The sequence below is a fragment of the Sinohyriopsis cumingii genome, chromosome 15, assembly GCF_028554795.1.
Source record: "Sinohyriopsis cumingii isolate HCF-2022 chromosome 15, ASM2855479v2, whole genome shotgun sequence".
Classification (NCBI taxonomy): Eukaryota; Metazoa; Mollusca; class Bivalvia; order Unionida; family Unionidae; genus Sinohyriopsis; species Sinohyriopsis cumingii.
In genome coordinates this window covers 117,447,765-117,469,155 of record NC_142975.1, presented here as the reverse complement: position 1 = coordinate 117,469,155, position 21,391 = coordinate 117,447,765, and the positions used below count along the sequence as shown (strand labels likewise).

At 37.3% G+C, this 21,391-nt stretch overlaps 2 protein-coding genes across 2 annotated transcripts in view; one reads left to right on the top strand and one right to left on the bottom strand.

Moving 5' to 3' along the window:
- The window catches only part of LOC149782559 (iroquois-class homeodomain protein irx-5-like), a 29,340-nt gene extending 13,835 nt beyond the window's left edge, over positions 1-15,505 (bottom strand). The window contains exon 1 of the mRNA XM_089934892.1: positions 15,433-15,505. The gene's annotated coding sequence lies outside the window, so the exon portion shown is untranslated. The remainder of the gene's footprint in view (positions 1-15,432) is intronic.
- Positions 15,506-17,095: 1,590 nt separating this feature from the next.
- LOC149782558 (uncharacterized) overlaps positions 17,096-21,391 on the top strand; it is a 32,404-nt gene continuing 28,108 nt past the window's right edge. Inside the window, exons 1-2 of the mRNA XM_089934001.1 lie at positions 17,096-17,214; positions 17,348-17,569. Of these exons, the coding sequence (XP_089790127.1) occupies positions 17,348-17,569 (222 nt within the window). The 5' untranslated portion in view covers positions 17,096-17,214. The remainder of the gene's footprint in view (positions 17,215-17,347; positions 17,570-21,391) is intronic.

Here is a 21,391-nt window from a genome sequence, read left to right as displayed (position 1 = left end):
GAATTTTCTTCTTTTTGTAACAGAAATAGTTGTTGTTGAAGTGTATTACGAACTCTCTTTCTACTTGTAACCATCAAATTATCTGGTCTCTATAAATTCCAAAATATGATCATAGGAGTTTCTGAAATTATCTCACGCATTATTTCACACTGAACTTTATTTGGTTATAGTTTGATTAATTTCTCAAGCTCTCTTAATTCTAGATCAATTGCTCTATGATCATCAGTTATTTCTTCATAATGATCAGCAAATGTTTTTGGCCATTCTTGCGGAGACAATCCTACAGAAGGCGTGGTTGGCCATGATCGCCACACATTATCACAACAGTATTTTTTGTTAGCAACTAATCAAGAAATGTTTGTAATATATCCAGCGACACTGCAGATATTCCATCCCAGATAATACTCTTTGGAATATATTTTTCACCCATTCGTTCAGGAGTCAATGTATCTCGTTTCCATCGGAAAAAGCTATGATAAGTATGAGATTTAACTCCTCTTTCATTCATTTCTCCGGCGAGACTATGGGTAGAGATTAACACAATTATGTTAAGTCCACAAACTTGGATCGCACGTGTTGTTTTACCAGAACCTTCAGGTCAATTATGATAAACATTCTTACGTCTGGTCGCAGGATCATATACCGATGGTGCTGATGACAATATTGATATTTGATTATTTTGTAATGAATATCCTTAATTTCAATGTTGGCAGATTCAGAATAACTCTCTTTTCTTGCTTTATTCTCCATTCGCTTCATGATGCATCAGCGCCGATATGTAGTTGTTCTAGCAATCCTATATTTTTTATTGATATAAAATGAATCTGTGGCAACTCTAACCGCGATATCAGGAAATCTATTCATCATCGATAATACATTTATTGATACGTACACTAATATAAAAAATGAGTAAACTGGGTTACTCAGCATCAATATAGATAACAACTGTACCTAGTTTAGTTCCGTCCAATAAATTAACATTACTTAGAAATAGAAATGTGTTTCTCTTCGTTGTATCAGTAATTACAAAATCGAGTTCAGCATCATCTATAATTACTTTTGTACAATGTTGTTTATGATCTTATGATCCTCCTTGGATAAATTTGCCTATTATGTTTCTACCTAGATCTTTTGCAATTTTATTCTCAAAGTCAGTTATTTCAGGATTTTCATCATCAGCATATTTCTTTTGTTGTGGTAACCAAACTTGTTACTGCGGACAATAGGATATAATTGCTTCACTTACAATCAATGATATTAATATTTTTGCATTAAGCATGTATTGTAACAAAACCATTGGTGCCCAACGAATTTCGCTAAAATGTTTTCCAAACCAAACAGCGACAATCGGATGAAGGATTTTCTGTACAAATTCGAACGACGATATAAGTGAATACAGTCAAGGCAAAATCTGGAAAAGGTCCGTTGATCGCAACTCTGTCATCTCGTGTGTTGGATATCCAAATCTCTTAAAGTATTTAAATCAATCTCCCATTCCAAGAAAACTTTCAGAATAACATGCAACCATATCAACCGAGATGATATCCTTAGAATAATCCATAATCCACCGTGTCCGTATTCAATACTGCTGAGTTGTATTTCTTCAAGAAATTCAAACCGTGCTGGTTTCCATGAATTTTCCTTCTGAGCAAAATGAACAGCAACTGACGGAACGGTAAAACAATTGCTTAGTAATTGTTCAGTATCGTCATGGATATTTTTCAACGCAAGATGTTTAATTTCGACGTGAAGAGATTCAGTACGATAAATATCTTCATTAGGCTGCACAAACTGATCATAGTTTCCTTCATCATAATTTTTTTAACAGCCACACGGATAATGGACCGCTTTTTTTATATTTCTGATAAAATCAAACATATCACGGTTATAGAACTTAACAGTTCGATTTCGTGGAAATTTTGTTATAGCCGAAGACCTCGCATGCGCATTATGATCATAAAAGCGCCAAAGACTAGATCATCAAGAATTATGAAGCTTCTCGAGATAGTGTAATCAGGAACTGTTGATAAAAAGACAGTCGGTTTCTTTAGTAATCCTGGTTATCTCACGTTTTGCGCTGGGAAAAATATTTTTTGTCACAAATTTATATATGACTGTTTTCATAGAGTAATCGATAAGGATCTTGAGATTGATCATATGAATTCAGATCTGAAAGATAGTTCTTTAAATAAATTACGAGCTATTGCGTAGAGTCAAAATAGCAAAGTTGGAGGTACCGGTAACCACAAAATAATTGCAAGGAGAGCTATTAAATCCTTGAAAGTGGAGACTGGAGAAGAAATAATATTTGTTGAAAATAATATTACTAAATTGGCGTATTCAAAATATATAAACAAAAATAAACATTTCAGTATTATACAGCAGCAATAATTGTGAAGGGAGATAGCTCTGTCTAGCTAAGATCTCTCAGATAGAGTAATTTAATAAAGTAGTTATCCCGGTTTTTACTCGTAATATCCTCATCATTGTTCTTTTTGTCATCGTAACAATTATACAGTAATAACTACCTATGTGGCAATTATCTGTCAATGGAGTAGCGTAATTTGTAATAGTTCAAATGAGTAGAAGGATATTTACACCTTTTAACTTCATCATCATCAAAATCAAGGCAGAGGAAAATAAATCACACGCCCGTTTATGTGTACAATACAGCTAAGTTATTATTTTATATATAGAATATATTCCTGCTGAGCCTGACTGGATTTTTCAAGATTTACTTGATAGCTGCTATAAATTGCAACACATACAAGATTGACTGCGATCGTTGATGTTATATTAACAATTCCTGGTGAAATATGACGACATGCACCTTATGTTTCATTACTGTGTTTGAGAATATTCGGAGGATGGGTTATTTTTCTCCATGATTCAAGTACTTTGGGAAAGTATATATCGTTGACTGATGTTTTTAGTTCGTCGGTGTTAAATCCAAAGAATTTAAATGTCGTTAGTTCTGCTTCCGACAGTGGATTTGTTGCAGTCGAATATTTGTCGATGAAATATTTTTTGATGTACGTAAATAGTGTTGTCGTTCCTAATAATTTTACCTCTGGACTCGATTACCGCCCGCACAATACTCTGATGAACAATTTCGAGGTCAGATGTAAGCTGGTTAAAGAGTTCTATTTGTTTGATGATTTCCTCCCTTGTTCTTGTGAACGTCACGTCAGAAAGATACTTGGAGAATAATATCGTTTGTGATCGAGATTAATATCATCGAATGTAAACTTTATATCATTGGCGATATATGGTCTTTGGGGTATTCCATAAATCCACCACATTTTATTGGCAATAAGTAATTCACCACTGTCCGGTTAAGCTTCTACTGCTCTCCACAGATGATTATTTTTATAATTTGGAGTATTTCCCAATACGAGTGTTTATATGAAATATAATCAGATCGTTTCGGCTGTGGTGTTGCTGTAGGTAGTGGTGGTTGTACTTCTGGCCATCCTAATACAGTTCTAATCGATGAAGAATATATATCAGCGGAATAATCTAGCGAGTTTATTTCTATCGTGGCTGATAATGTTGGTCCATGAACAGTGATAGCTATTTTGTTTTTTTTTTGTTGTTTTTGGGTTTAACGCTATTTTCAGCACACGATAGGCTGTGCATGGCGGCCAGTATTAATGGTGGAGGAAGAACCCGGGAAAAGTCCGGGAAGAACCACCGACCCACGAGAAGCTACTGGCAAGCTTTCTCACATACCCACATTGGCCGAATCCTAGAATCGAACCCACGCAGACAGAGGTGAGATGGCAGTGATCCGTAACGGAGAGCACTTTAGACCACTCGGCCACTCGGGGACCCGGTAGCTATTTTGGATTCTTTTCCTGTCATTGATTTGCTTCTGCGCTGAAATTCATCGTTGATTTGTTCCATTTGATGTATACTCACAACATTCCAATCTGGAGTTCCACCTGGTGTATTTTTATCGAAAATACCAGATAATTATTTCCTTGCAACTCACCGAATGAATTTGATCAAATATTTGGACAGCTGTGATATACTCGTAATTGTGCTAGTGCTATTTCTTTCGCTAGAATTGCAGTTGGAAAATTAACGCATAACTCAGGATTGGTTGAGCTTGCTGATATCGTTGTTTTTTGACTGAGTTCTATTAACGACAATCTGTTGCAATAATTCTTGCGATCACGACATTATTTATAACCCCTGATTCATAATCCCGATTTTCGGGGCCCCGAGTGGCCGAGTGGTCTAAAGCGCTCTCCGTTACGGATCACTGCCATCTCACTTCTGTCTGCGTGGGTTCGAGTCTAGGATCCTGCCAATGTGGGTATGTGAGAAAGTTTGCCAGTAGCTTCCCATGGGTCGGTGGTTCTTCCCGGGTTTTCCTCGGGTTCTTCCTCCACCATTAATACTGGCCGCCATGTACGCCGTGTGCTAAACAATGGCGTTGAACCCCATAACAACAACAACAATAACAACAACATATCCCGATTTTCTAAATCGGACGTAGATTCTTATACAGCCATTGCCTCATGGTAAATCTTGATCCATTCTGTGAACTAAATATCTGATATTATTCCATGGCTAAAGCTTGATGATATCAACGAAGATAATTTGGAGTATGCTAGCGTCGCTTTATGGAACTTTATCGTATGTTCATGTAATTTTGTATTTGTGCATGTAGATATTTTTTGCGATGATATTAATAATACCAGCAATTGTTGTTGCAAATGAAACATAAATTGTTACGACTGCTGCGGATGTTATTGTTATTGCTGATAGCAATATACCGGTTCAAGCGATAACAACGGGCGCCGAATACACAATTATGTCAGCGACAAGTACACGTCTGCGATGTTTGCTTTCTTCTTCTTTTACTCTTCAACGATATTTTTCTCTTGGTTTGGCACTCAGATACTTGATTGTATCTGTAATATTGAACGTCGATTGGGGAGCTCATTATAGTTTAAGTAGGTGGTAGTTTAGCGACTAATTCAATACACCAGTAGTATAACAAACCTAAATTGTTTTCTTCGAGTTCCACAACAAGTGTTTCCTCGTCTTTTTGCTCGAACATCACTAACATAAATCCAGAGGATCCAGTTAGTGGATAACGCCGTGAAATTGTGGTAGATATAATAAATGACGTAGTACCGAGTACTGAGAACCTGTATATACCGGTAACATCAGCTCGATGTTTGATGGATTTATTAAGTCGTGTCCATAATGCTAATCCAGACGCTACAGTATATTCTACACTGTTAGTGATCTTTTTGATGTCAGAGAGTTTAATACAGATAACTATCGGCTTTCCAAAGAAATCATCAACGATTCCACCTACTTTTTTGCGAAAATGTATAAACAGTTGCACATGATTAGATTATTCAGATCTTAATGTGGTCATTCCATCATTGATTGTCATTAACGAGTTCATCATCGGAATGTTGCTATCATCTACGTATTTATTAGTTGCAGCGTCATCGCTTGATTCTTGTTCTCCAAGACAAGTAATTTTATTATTGGTCATATTGAGAGAACCAGTCGGTGTATCACTTGCGGTTAGTAAACGATCATTGATCTCAGTTCTGATCGTGTTGTTGTTGCTGCCTACGTATCATGATATTGCCATATCATTATCTAATTTTGATTCTTTCACAATAATAATTGCATTTTTACTCATATTGAGATCACCGTACATACTATCTCCAATTCTTCTAATGCGTTCAGTAATCTCTCCCATGAGTGTTTTAATTTTATCGTTTTTAGCAAATACCACTAAGCTAAGTTATCTTCGGTCGCATCTGGAAGCCGCAGAATAATATCTGGAAACGGGATATTGCTCGTCTTTAATCGTCCTTGTTGATCCTGAAGAGAAATAAAAAGACTTCATTTTGGTCCACAGTTGCACGACTTTTTTTTAGCGAGTTCATCCTTGACCTCGTCAAGGGTTGCATTTTTAGATAAAGTCGCCTTGAGGTTTACCCTGAGTCTTACTCAGAGTAGATCTTTCGTAATATCTACCATTATACTTCTGTATAAATCTGTTTAAAACGACGGTGGACGGCTATACCGTCTACCTGTATACTCGTGCACCACCTTATGAAGTGGTGTCGTTGATGATGACACAGCACCGAGTACAGCAATTACTTCATAGTCACATATTGGCGGATCAGATATTGTCTGTGTTGGTAATGTTGAATACCAGATTTGAGTGTTTTGAAGTTTGCCGACATATTTTGAAAATTCTTTTTGTGGCGCCAACCAATACAAATCAAATTTAATAATTCCACGTGGATCAATCGCGCATGCAACCCAATGAGTACCTGGACCAGAACTTCCATCAAGATGAATTATACCGGTTTCAACACGGTTTGGTTGTTTTTGGCAACTGATCATGCACAAAAACACCTCTGAAGTTTTTTTTATATTTAATCGCTAGCAGCATTAAGTAAATCAAAATTGGACATAGGAAGGAGATGCTTTGCGTCTAACGAAGTGTCCCCGGAAGTCTCCGATCTTTTTCGTACCACTAGTGGGGAGTTCCTGGTAGTCTTACACCCTTTACCTTTTTTTGGAAGTCTTTATTCCGTGACCTGTTGCTTTCTTTAGTGAAATGCTAGCAGTAGTTCAAACAACACCAAGTGCAGCTGCTTTTGCAACAGTTGGGGCTTCAGCAGCTATTAACACTTGTATAGCTGCGAGAAGTTGATTGCGTCTCTAATAACAACCGCAGTAAGGTCAAGTTTAACGCCAGGTTTTAATTCTTTGGCTTTATTAAACTGTTTGAGTTGACGTTCTGTCAATGATAATTTATCTGGACCAACTGCGATTTGTTCTCTTTTTAGATATGTTTGTATTCCACAGTTCTCTTTTGTCATTGATTGTAGTTTTTTAATCTGACTAGGAGTCTGATTGACACTAACATGATGATATGACATTAAAATATCATGAGCGATTTAATTACATATTTTCTACTGGTGCGTCAATAATTCTCATTCGTCCACCAACACCTTCAAGCAACATTGTTTTATCTGAGAGAATAATATCAATTGCTCTATAATCACTAGCAGGCAGTCGAACTGCACCAGCACGGAAGTGTATATCTACGACTAACTACCTGAACAAATCCAATTGTTCCAGTGAAAAATGATCGACCAGATAATGCTGTGTGACATGCCGATGAGATATCTGCAAAGCAGAATCAACATTCTGATCACGTCCCATAAATGCATTAAGCGATGATAAACACGTGTAAAATGATTTTGATCAAAATTTAGCAAAACTTCTTCAGAAGGATCTTGATCGTCATTTATCCTCAAGGAAACCTCAGAAACTCCAAGTGTGTCAAGCACCATTGGATTTCGTTCCTGCGGATCATTTTTCTGAAACTCGACGAATATATGTCGTTGTGCTGACACTCCCTGCCGTGCTGATATCTGCCATGTGAACAACCCAGCAGCATTACTTTGAATACTGTATGTGGTAATTGTCAACCATGATAATGTTGATTTTGCTACCATGACTAATAAAAAAAAATAGTAACCGTTTTTCTTTGTCTATCCATGGAGTCAATATTATATCCAAAGCAAACGTTTTGTTGGTTTTATTTTACTACCATCAACTGCATTAGGTCACCAGATTGCATCATCGTCGGCTGCTTTTCTGACAAGTACCACGGTGTGTTTAGCGCCAAATATAGCTTTTCTATCATTTGTACAGAATCCAAATATATGTGATAGTGAAATCACACATGAAAAATTATCTTCTCCATTTAAAATTGATCTGCGTGCTGCAAATCCCAGGTTGAAATTTTCATTCATCGATGCAACTTCATTTCCAGCTGCATTCATTGTCACGTTATTACTCTCGGGCTGATCAATGGTATCCTTTGCAAACATCATTGACGGACCAGCTGACCTCGAGTAATCATCGGAATATTTTGCCAGACCCAGTATCGTCGTGGTAACATCAACATTTTCGAGACACGATTCAATATTTATTCCGTCAGTCATATATGTGGCACTGTAAAATAATGTAATAACACAATAGTTAACAAAACCAACTCTATCACCAAGTCGGTATACTGTATCGCCTGCTTTAAAAAATCTACATTCGATCCCAAAAAGTGCTGCAGGGGACAAGACATATCTACTTGTATTCTGAACCTGTAATTCGATTCTTCCACGTGCGTTAGGTACATATGCGTTAGGTACACGTGCGTCATAAGAATAATATTGATAATCACTCACAGACTCATCTTTGAGAATTTGTGCGTCCATGTCAAATGCGGGATCAGATACACGCTTGAATATTTTATTATATTTATTATCGTCTAAGACGAAAACCACTTGCTCCTATCAGACTAGCAGTTATATGTTTTTCTATTTCTGATAGTGGTACACCAGCCAACTCTGGTAATTTTTTATTTGCAGCTTGATTTATTATTTTACTAACATTTGAAGGCATAATTTCATTGGTGGGTAATTTTACTGGCTGTGGTTTTCTAATTTTAATCGTGCTAGTCTATCCTTAACTGCTGAGATTGCTTTGCTGGCAACATCACCAATACCTTTATCATGAACAACATCAATAGCTATCATTGATAATCGTTTTGCAATCGGTATTGCTTTTGAGGCTATCCTTCTAAACAGACTCTGAACAACATCACCGTAGATCACTTAATACGTAGGTAATCGTGAATTTATCACCCTGATCATTACAGGTCCACGTTGAGCATTATGTATGATCATCTTATTTTCTTGTCACTGATATAATTGCATACCTCAATGAATGTGGTAATCATCGGAGATTTCATAGATGAGGGACCAACAAACATTAATGTCCATGATACCGCCTGTAAATAATCGTTGACAAATATCAGTTGCTTCATTAATAACTTCTGGGGATTTATTACTGGTTCGTTTGCCGCAAATCAGAATTTCTAATCTTTCAACATCGGCAAGGACATTATTGAAATATGGAGTAATAAGACCACTTCCTCGAGTAACAAGACCACTTCCAGTTGCCCCTTTTTCCTCACCTATTGTTTTATCTGCTTTTTTTCTGCCATGCTCTTGAGGTTGATTTCCTTTCTGCTTTTGCTTTTTCAAGTTGCTGCTTCATTTCTTCTTCTCTTAGTCTCCTTTCTTGATTTATTCGGGGCCCCGAGTGGCCGAGTGGTCTAAAGCGCTCTCCGTTACGGATCACTGCCATTTCACCTCTGTCTGCGTAGGTTCGAGTCTCGGATTCAGCCAATGTGGGTATGTGAGAAAGCTTGCCAGTAGCTTCTCGTGGGTCGGTGGTTCTTTCCGGGCTTTTCTTCGGGTTCTTTCTCCACCATTAATACTGGCCGCCATGTATAGCTTATCGTGTGCTGAAAAATGGCGTTAAACCCAATACAACTACTTGATTTATTAGTTCAATATACTCATATACTGTATTATTAAAAAGGTCAAAACCATGAGTATCTTGCTCAGATCTGATTTGCAGAGTATCAGTAGCAATGTTATATATATCCCTGACCTAATCAGTAGATTTTATAGTATTGACATATTCGGGTTTCTTATGTTTATTTCTATCACGATATCCATACATGACAATATAAATTATTTGGCTTGGGTCTTTGAAAGTAGTAATGCCTTCGGGCGTGAATTATCTATGATGTTAATTCTGACCTTGGCAGAGGTTGTGGTTGAACTTCAGGTTGTGGTTGAGGAGGTTGCTGGGGTGGTGGTTGAGCTGCTTGAAGACAGCCAACAATATCAACAGGCAATGTCTCAAGAGTTTTTTGAGCCGTTTCAGTTGTTGTAGCAATTTTCTTGGTTGGTTCTACAATTGGTTAAAATAACTGTTCTGTATCTTCTGTAAATTCCACCTGAAACTCCGGACTCACTTGTAGTTGTTGCTTGGCAGAATCACGGACGGGGAGTTATTTATTAATTGCCTCTAGTCACTCTCGAGCTAATCTAGCTGTGTGATATTCCATTATCGATATAATAATGATTTAATTACTCATACACTACATCAGCAGGGAGAGTGACGACCAAAAATGAGTGTCCGGCTGGGTAAACGAACACGTACACAAGCTTGAAAACACAAGCGACAAAGATAAAGTAACAAATTGAGCTAACCCAATTAGAGAAAATCTCGGTTAGTTAGATGCTTCGGTTTGGCTTTATTGATCTCGTATTTTCATTTTTTGTTTGTCGTATGAAGATTTATTTTCAAAAAAGACTTGCTCCAAAACTGGTCTGTTCACCCTCCCAGATGCTTAATTACCGTAGAACTAGAGACTAACTTATGTTTTGGTGTACATGTATTTAAAGCGAAGGTAAATAAGTTAGCTTTGCGAATTGCGTGCTGTTTCTCCATCAAATTATAGTTCGAAACATCTTTTAGAGTTTATGCCCCAGTTACTCGGTTTATCATAGACTATCCAGAAAAGTCTAATATCCAACTCTACTGCTGAATCAACGTGATTAATTTTTGTTTTTTTGGAGGGTTCTCTCTCCTTTTGATCTTCACAGACCATTTACGGAGGCCCTCCTGCCCTACATGTTTGTATTGGTATTCTGTATGTTTAGCTATCGTGTTATTGCTTTTTTGATATGTAAAATTTCAATTAACTTTTTTTTTTAAATTTTGTTTTTTTTTAATTTTTTTAAAAAAAATATATTTTACTCTTCTAATTTTTCAATATATTCATCTGTGCTGAACCAAATTTCTTCTTCTATCCTTTTTTTCTCCTCCTCTTGTTGTCGTCTTCTCCTTTCTTGTCTTTTTGCTTTCGTCATTTCCCTAAGTGCTTTCCTTACTTCTGGGCTTGTTTCCCGTTTCTCTTCTTTAGTCGAATTGTTTTTTTTTTTGGTTGCTTCTTCCTGCCCTTGTTTTCTATTCTCTGTATGTAGCGATTGTGAATTTTCGTTTGGACTGATGTTTTCTTGCTGCAATGTCTTGTTGATTTGGGTTATTTCTAATAGCCTGGGTGCTTGTGTTTTCTGGATCTGTTGTAATTTGAATACTGTAATCTCCTGTAATCAGTCATTTTTTTGCTGTAGTGGTTTGGTCCCATGAAGCAGTTGTGATTGTATTGGTAACACTTCTTTTTCATGTAAGCCTCGTTTTGTTTGTTGTTGTTGTAGGTTGTTTTCTAGTTGTTGCTGTGGTTTTATCTTCTTTTTTTTTGTTGTTGTTGCCCGGTTTCAATATCTTGTTGGATTAACATGTTATTTTGTTGTTGACTTCGTGCTTGTGTCTGTATTTGTAGTTGTTGTTGTTGTTGTTTACATCCCTGTAGCCCGTTTTCTACTGGAAGCTGGGCTTGATTCTGTTGTTGTTGTTGTTGTTGATTTTTATTCTCCTGTTTAGTATTGGTAGTTTCATGCTGGTCTATATTTCCTAGTTGTTGCTGTGATTTTAATGTCTTTTGTTGTTGTTCTTGTCTAGTTTCAATCACCCGTTGTTGTTGCCCTGATTGTATCTGTATTTGTTGTTGTTGCTGTTGCCTTTTATGTCCTTGTTGTTCATTTCCTACTGAAGACTGGGTTCGCGTCTGTTGTTGTTGTAGTTGAATATTTTGCCCTTGCTTTTTGTCCGTAATTTCTTTTTGTAGTGAAATTTCTCTTCCTTGTTGTTGTTGTGGTTGCATTTGTTCAATTCTTTGCTTTTGTGCTGCTTGTTTCGGTATTTCCTGATCTTGTATTTGTTGTCCCTGTACTTGTAGCTGTTGTTGTTGTTGTTGCTGTAGCCCATCTTGTGATATTGGTTGTTTTTGTTGCTGCATATTTCCTATTACCATTTGCCTGCTGGATATGTTTGTTGTTGTTGTCATTGTTGGTACTATCTTTTCCGAATTTTGAGGACATTTGAATGGTGTGTGACCTGTTTTCCCACATCTATTGCATGTTCTGTCATATATGCATCCTTTATACCAGGACTTGGCTAAGAACCCGAATATGTAAAAGGCTCTCTTCACTTTCTTCATATTACTTCTTTCTATTTCTAGTATCCGTGTTCCGTCTAATATTGATGTTGTTTCTATCGTTCTATTCCGTGCTGAGCTAACTGGAATATTAAATTTTTCCTCAAAACGCTTCACTATTTCTTCTATTGGAATTTCAAGCGGGATGTCTGTTACATGTAATTCTCCTGTTCGTTTTTTTATCTCCCTTAGCAGTGGTTCTGGTTCCTTTATTGTCACCTTTTCTTTCCCAATACACATCTCTCCATATGGTAAAATCGGTTTCTTCCCTTTCGGTCTTACTATGTAGCCTTTGTATCCATTAGGGTTTATGGAGTATACTCTGTTCATACATTCTGGGTTGGCTATTTTCATGGCTATCATTACCGTAGTAAGATTAGGTATATTTTCCCTTTGTATGTGCCTCATATCTATTTCTTGTGTTCCTTCTCTATATGTACATTGTAGGTAACTTTTTTCATGCGTCTCTACCCTTTTCAGCTTGAAGAATTTCTCAAGGTAATTGACTTCTCTTCTAGTCGCCATATTGCTTCGTGTTGCACGTACTCCGCTTTCGGTTTCTTGTTTTTCCATGTTGAATTCCTGTATTTGTAGATTTGTTAATTGATTTAAGTTGATTCTTACCCTTTATAAGATTTGGAGTCCGTAATGGACAGTAATGGACAGTAAAGATATTCCTGTTGGGGGTCCCAGGACCTCTAAACTGTTTGCTTTGTACGCGCCATTGCTATAACGTGATTAAGCACACTTTTTCATACGCATTAATAGTTTGCTTTTGAATTTTCCTAAATGCCTTCTTGGAAATCATGTTTTGTGTGAAACTGACATATATTAAGTCCTGCGTCTCCCATGGTTAATCCATATTCTTCTAAACTGTCTATCCATTTCACGTTCTTCGTGACCACTGGCTGACTAGGAAGCTTTAATATCTAGATTAAATGTGGAATAGAATCTTTAAATTTATTTAATCTTTTGTCAGCCTCTAGCTCGTAAGAAAGAAGACTTCCAGTGTCGGCTGTTTTCTAAGAAGACGTATAGAAAGGTGCATACCTTGAGACTGAGAAAAAAAAGTTTCTGTTGAATACATGGTGATCTGACCACAACCATGTATCCTGATTTGCAAGGACCTCGCTCTCATTTACGTACTGAAGCAAACTTTTGCCAACAAGAATAACGTCAAGAAATAGTATAAGAGGCTAAAATGTGTAACTCAATCACTTGTTCTGGTTTGACTTGTTTAACGCCACATAATTATCGGTCAATAATGTTTGCAGCAATTGGTTTTTACATTACGAATATGAACAATGAAAACAGTTATGACATCTGTCATTAAAGTCTCCCATAAGTACCATTTCGCAACGGAACCATACTACTCGGGCAGAGACTCTAGAATAATAACATTCTTAGTAGAAATGAAGATTGTCAATGGCAGGAAGCCAAAACGCCAAACACAAAAAGAGAGATTTTATTAAGTCATGCTTAATTGAATTCCTAGGTCTATACCACAATGCAATTGCTTGACAGGTTTTTCTTACACATTATTGACATACACTCTTTCGACTTTTAGTATTAATGTTACGCTATCGTCTACTTTAGTGTCGCATTTATTTTCTTTTCTTTATAAGGAGTCATCGCAGGTACCAACTAAATAAGTTGTGCATTTTATGAAACATTAGCAAAGATTTTTTGTAAAAAATCAAACCTTAAAGCATATTGTCTATGACTATGACCCCAGAGTCATATAGCCTGTCTATGACTATGCCCCCAAAGTCATATAGACTGTCTTTGACTATGCCCCAAAGTCATATAGACTGTCGATGACTATGACCCCAAAGTCATATAGACTATGACTATGCCCCAAAGTCATATAGACTGTCTATGACTATGCCCCCAAAGTCATATAGACTGTCTATGACTATGCCCCCAAAGTCATATAGACTGTCTATGACTATGCCCCCAAAGTCATATAGACTGTCTATGACTATGCCCCCAAAGTCATATAGACTGTCTATGACTATGACCCCAAAGTCATATAGACTATGACTATCCCCCAAAGTCATATAGACTGTCTATGACTATGCCCCCAAAGTCATACAGACTGTCTATGACTATGCCCCCAAAGTCATATGGACTGTCTATGACTATGCCCCCAAATTCATATAGACTGTCTATGACTATGCCCCCAAAGTCATATAGACTGTCTATGACTATGCCCCCAAAGTCATATAGACTGTCTATGACTATGCCCCCAAAGTCATATAGACTATGACTATGCCCCAAAGTCATATAGGTGTAAGAGCATGTCATGGAATGAACTGTCTTAACTTAAAAATGATTCAGTCTAAGTATAAAGAAAATATATAAAGAGATTTAGGAAAATATTAGCGAATGAACACAATAACAAAAGACTGTAGGCAAAACATTAACACAAATTGTCTATAAATGGGATCTTGCCCAGATGTAAAAGGGACCAGTGATCATGTAGTAGACTGACAAGCCTCATGACAGCGCATTAAATGTGTCATGAGAATTTACAGAGGCTGAGGAAAAATATGTTAAAGAAAAACTTGAACCAAAGCTTTGACAACCTGTTGACGAATAGACCGCCATCGTCGTCAGAGAAATAACCACGTCGCGCTTCCCACTAATGTGGGCTCCACAAAACCGATACCCCTATACCCATCAACATAGGCTCCACAAAAAACGATATCCCTATGCCCGTCAACGTAGGCTCCACAAAAAACGATATCCCTATACCCATTAACGTAGGCTCCACAAAAAACGATATCCCTATACCCATTAACGTAGGCTCCACAAAAAACGATATCCCTATACCCATTAACGTAGGCTCCACAAAAAACGATATCCCTATACCCGTCAACGTAGGCGCCACAAAAAACGATATCCCTATACCCATTAACGTAGGCTCCACAAACATAATGTCTTTCTTTTTCCTCTGACGTAGATTTTAAAAAAATGATAGTCACAAAAACAAATGAATTCACAGTAAGACAGAGAATGCGATAAGTTTTCAATTCAGCCGAATCAGCAGATCCCTTTCTTAATAAGATATCGACTATTTGTATTTCAGCAAATATTTCTTACATCTATAATGATATTAAACCTAACCAAGTGTCTTTTACCTATTCTTTACAAATAATTTTAAAGAGTCGATATTTCCGAATTTTATTGAACATTATGCATACAAATAACATATGGCTGAAATCTGTAAAAAGAGGCAGGCTGAAATTTAACGTTTTACACATTATGAAGACAGTTTAAGAGGGACGCCAAAATGCTGTCTTAAACAGTGTTGTATACTTAAAAGGATGTAAAAGCCATTAAGGAGTGGAACTTGTCAAGTTTGAAGTCACTGGTGAAACTTCGTAAAGCAAGCATCAACATAATAAATAAATAAATAAATAAATAAATAAATAAATAAATAAATATAGTCAAACCTGTCGTAACGGTCATCTTTGTTCGGCGATCACCTGGCCACAACGGTCATTTTAATCCTCAAGGCAAATTTGCTATATAAATGTTTCTTAACCTAGCAGTGGTTTCATCTTGCCTCCAAGTACGCAAAAATTACAATGCGTTTGTTTGATGAGCAATGCACTGTACATATAATGATATATGACATGAATCGATGTTTACACGTTTCATATTTCGATTATAGTAGTCACGCGATAAAATAAAACCATCGTTGACACGTGCTGTATTCTTGATGAATCTGACTTTCTTCTGGTTGCTTCGACAGCGACAGGTTTTCAGTCATTTTCCTCTGAAAAATATGTTGAGAATTATGTCATTTCATTCTTTCACAAACAATATGTGGCATTAATTTAATACTTTCAAATAACAACATTTGAAAGAGATTTATTGTTGATATCACGTAACTCTTTCTGTCAGCTGATTAATACTGATTATACTACTCTCAATAAATCAGACAATAGAAGATTATTTTCATATCGATTTCAGGCAGATATGACTCGATTTAAAATTGTTTACCTTTGCTAGGCCCACTGTTAAGCGGCTACCTTGTTGCAGCCACCGAACGGTAATGGTGAATTCCAACTTTTCGTTCGGCAATTGATTCTGATCCTACACACCAATATCAATGTCGAAATATCAAAATGGGGTTGAAAAAGTTAGAAGAAGCGCGACTAACGGTTCAGGTATTACTAACAATAGCCCCAGGAAGCTTTACCTATTATCAAAGGTCGCAAGCAAATGCCAGTTATCTTTAATGTCGGTAAATTTGAGCAGCTGTTTAATCCACCAATTGTTAGAAGTGTGAACACCTGTTTTCATGCCTAATTGTATCAACTGCCCTGACAAAAATATCACTCGTGTGTTTCACAATTACAGGTAAACTGTTAATTTGTAATGATTATAGGATACGTTTCTCCTGATAATGCCATAAGTGTGTGTGTGTGAGAGAGAGAGAGAGAGAGACAGAGAGACAGAGATGTATAAACGAATACATGTATACAGTTGTAGTTTATTGGCTTGATGTGGGTGTATTTACATTATCAGATTGGTTTCATGAGACATTAAATGACAAGCAAAGTCGGTTACTAATAAATGGACAAAGTCATTTCTCTACATGAAATAAGATAACACCTATTATCAATGGAAAGTAAACATATCCAAAGGATGATACAGCTTTTAAATTTTGTTATTTTCGTATTGCTAAATAGCCATACTAAATAAATGTATATTGGGAGTATACTACTACCGATAATACTAATAATAATATATGTGAAGTGATACTATTTCTAATAATGCTAGTGATATTCGGTTCGTAGTACATACATTTGTCATGAATGAAGTTTGAGAGCTTAACCTGTCATAAGAGGTCACCTGTCTACAAAGGCCACACATGCCGTTTCCCTGCTAGATACATTTTTAAGTGTACATATACGAACCGCATGCTTTAACGTTGGCAAAGAGAGGTCTTGTGAAATTCATTCTGACTAATCGCTCTATTCAGACACACTCGCACCGATACTACCTCCTCCCGCCCATATCACGATTTGCAGTATAGGCTAAAAAGTGCAAAACCTTTGTACTGGAATCTAAGATAACCATCCTTCCGGTCTCGACCTATCATGTCGAGATGAGGAAGTCAGTACAAATATTACAATGTTATCTATCGCGGAAGGTGATAGTAACTCGATATATAAACCAGGGAATTAGCCCCACAGCTAAAACTCTGGTTCAATAAATCTAAAGAGGTAAGTACAAATTTTACACAAAGTAATCTGTTTTTTCCTTATATCCTAGTCTGCCATTCAAGTTGTTACAAAAGTTACAAGGTTTAAAGAATTCTTCTTCTTCTTCTTCTTACTACTACTACTTCTACTACAGATGCAGGCTGCCCTCTACCTGTGTTTGCTGTTTAGCGTGGCTGTTTCCATTGGATTCGCCGAGGACTTGATTTGTCCCACGGAGGGCCTTGCATTTCGAGCTGAACCAAACACACACTCAACTATCTATGGAACCTTGTTTCCAGGTTATTGTTTTAAAAGCTTACACGAGGAGGCTGATGGTAGCGGATACCATTGGGCAAAAATTGCCTTTGATGGACAGGTAACTGTCTCCCTGTCTTTCTGTCGATATCCATCTTTAAGAGTGGCTTTCAAGGATAGATCATTATTTCTGTCTAAATGTCGTCCTGTCATTTGTCTGTATCTGATGCCTTGGTATGAGAGTCTGTAGTAATTGATTCTCGCTGATTTTGTTTTTGTCAGTAAATATATTTTAACATCTAGTCCTCCATTTCAGGGGAAAGTTGCTTGAAAATGGCTATGGCTTACATAACTGCAACTGCAGGGGCCTATCTAGAAAGGACGGTGTGGGTGGGTGGGAGAAAGCTTACTCTAGAAAACTTTAAAGTTGTTTCACGTTCACCTCACCACATGGGCGTCCACAGGATTTTTGCAGGGGGAGGGGGTCAATCAGTCACGGCGGGCCCGGTACGGTAGTATTAGTATAGTAAGCTAATATTTACTAAGCCTTTTGAACGGAATCTTGTGACTAATTTTCAGTGTCATTTGCATGATTAAACTTGTCGGAATATATATAATTGCAACCATAAAACATAAAATGCTATCCCTGGATTCCTACAGAAGAACGTTTTTCGTTCTGTCTGGTGTATATGTATAATTCTCTATAATTAATTCTATATACCTTGATTTCTTTCATAGGAATCCGGAATGACTGTGTAGACAGATGATAATTAATTACTAGGTCGTCATGCGTGTATCTGCTGCACACGAGTGCATATAACATCGATTGAGTAACATCGTTTTTAGGTGATGTGTGCTTAGTTGTGAGGGAATATGGGCTCGTGTGTGCAGGCAAGGCGATGGGTGCCGTTTACCCGCTGACCTGGGTTCGAATCTTCGTAGAGTACGAATTAAAAATTATCTAACTTGTATGCTAGTATTATTTGTATTAAAATATTAATTCTGCCTTCCATTATCAAGCATTATTCTATATGAATCCAAGGATAGCACTTTCCATTCTATCTGGTGTATATGAATAATTCTCTATAATTAATTTTATATACATTGATTTCTTTCATAGGAATCCGGAATGACTGTGTAGATAGATGTGAATTAATTGCTAGGTCGTCATGCGAGTGTGTCTGCTACACACGAGTTCATAAAACACCGATTGAGTAACATCATTTTTAGGTGATGTATGCTTAATTGTGAGGGAATATGGGCTCGTGTGTGCAGGCAAGGCGATGGGTGCCGTTTACCCGCGGACCTGGGTTCGAATCTTCGTAGAGTACGAATTAAAAATTATCTTACCTGTATGATTGTATTATTTGTTTTAAAATAGCAATTCTGCCTACTATTATCAAGCATTTTTCAATAGGAATCCAGGGATAGCACTTTCCATTCTGTCTGGTTTATATGTATAATTCTCTATAATTAATTCTATATACCTTGATTTCTTTCATTAGCAATCCTGAATGACTGTGTAGATAGATGATAATTAATTACTAGGTCGTCATGCGAGTGTGTCTGCTACACACTAGTACATATAACACCTCCTGAGCAACATCATTTTTAGGTGTTGAGTGCTTAGTCGTGAGGGCATATGGGCTCGTGTATATTTTGCAGTATGATTTCCAGGAAGGTCACGTGCCCCCCCCCCCCCGACTTATGCAGCGGGCGCCCATGCCTCACCACCACTAGATCCTCCCCTGTTCTATCAACATAGTCTATGAAAAGAAAGACTGTTTCACTTCCGTATCTCTCTTCAAACAAGTATATGAAATCTTTGAATTTTATTATCCTCGAAAAGTGTATGGGGGAGCGTATCTGATCAAAAATTAAACGTATTTATGTATCCCATTTATTCTTATAAAATAGGATAAACACTGCGTTATTACTAGAGACTATTTCAAGCAGCAGTTATATATGAAATATTTATACCGAGAGAACATGCAAGGGACTTGTTTTTCGCAACTTAAAAACATGTCCACGCCACGGAATTTACAAATACAGTGGGCCTAAATATGGTTCCTGCTCAGAAACGAACGAAATAGCACAATAGCACAGAGCAAAGAAGAGAGACTAAGTGTGGGACACTAGTAGTAAAGTGGGTCACTTTAGGGACAATGGGACTTAGCATTAAAAAGACCCCTGGGTCACTTTAGGGACAATGGAAATTTAACATGGAGAAAAATCGTGGGTCACTTTAGGGACAATGGGAATTTAACATAGAGTTTGGGTCTGTCTAGGGACAAGGGAAATTAACATGGGAATAGAGTTTGGGGCTTGTCTAGGGACAAGGGGAATTGAATATGGGATTTTGTTTTTAAATTTTTTTTTTAAATTTAAATTTAAATTTAAATTTAAAAAAGGGTAGGCAATTGAAAGGCTATCTCATTTCGAGAAATATGGATGGCCCTGAAATGGGCCTTTGGGTTTATGTTAATATTAATATTAACATAGATGGCATCTATCACATCTTCTTCTTCTTCTTAAACTCCTTCTAACTGCAGGTCCATACACAAGTACCCTCTTGAGACATCCTTGTCTTTCTATGTAAACTCTTCTCATCCATAGACTAGTATCTGTCCTATCAACAATAGTCCACTTGGACCGGACATACATGAGCATGTCCGTCCGGAACATCATGGAAGACACAAGGGTGGATGACTCAACTGTGGTCCACATCTTGAAGCGACGAGAACAGGTGAATCAATGCAGTGAACTGCGCTTATTTATAGGCAGAGGAAGGATTGAAACGGATTGAGTTCATTCACCAATCCAAACACGCGTTACAAAATTCAGTCAGCTCGCATTCAATCCGAAGAGAGCAGTCTGTGACGTCACGTGGTCTATATAGATTCGTTAGCGCTTGTGTGCAGTCAATCTATGCGACAGTGATTCAACATGACGGAAACTCAGAAAACGATCCATTGGGGTGCACCAACAGGGGAGACTGTCCAAGGGAACCCGGACTTACTTTCAGAAGAGGTGAATTGAGATTTTGTGGATTTTCTCTCCCCGCAAGAATTTGTTCCGGAACCTGCGTTACCTTCTTCATTACCGCAAGTGGAGAATTTTAGACAGAGACAGAAAGACGAATTGGAGAAATTTATACAACGACAAAAGGAAGCGGAACAGGCTTTTCTCCTACAGCAACAGCAGCAAGAAGAAGAGGTAAGAAAAAATCAACAGCAACAACAGCAAGAAGAAGTAGCAGCAAAGAAACAAGAGGGTGAAAATCAAACGGTCACGGTACTATTGGACATTTTAGCGGAGTTAAGAAGTCTGAAACAAATGTATCAGACTTCTTTATCACGACCGAAGAGAATACGACCTTCCCGAGCTAAACACGTTAACCCTGTGACTAAGCCTACCGTACCACCCTTAGTGATTTCAACCTAATCATCATCAACATTACGCAGTCCAGAAGTAGGCCTTGGCCGTGGCAAAGGCTTAAGGCAGTTAAAGTTGATTGCTTAAACTCACCCCTACACCATAAAGAAAAAAAGGCCCTTTTCAGGGCCACCCACATTTCTCGGAAAGAAATACAATTTCAATTTGCCAATAACTCAAAAAACCCCCACCCATTTTACCCTTATAGTACGTTTCTGTGTATGAGTGCGTGAGTGTACGTTCTTATTTTAAAATCAAAACTGAAAGACACTTACCTTATATCATTAATTTATTCTTTTATCCATTTTTTTACAATCCAATTCACAATTCACAACATAACACTTTAATAAAAAGTTCATTGACTTCTTCTTTCTCCTTATTTAGTCTCTCTGTTTTTTTTAATTTCTTCACCGTCTTTTCCTCTTCTTTCTCCTCATTTTCTTCCCTTCTTCTTTTCTTCTCCTGTTTCTTTGCCTCTTGTAAATAGAATTGTCTTCTTTCTTCCTCT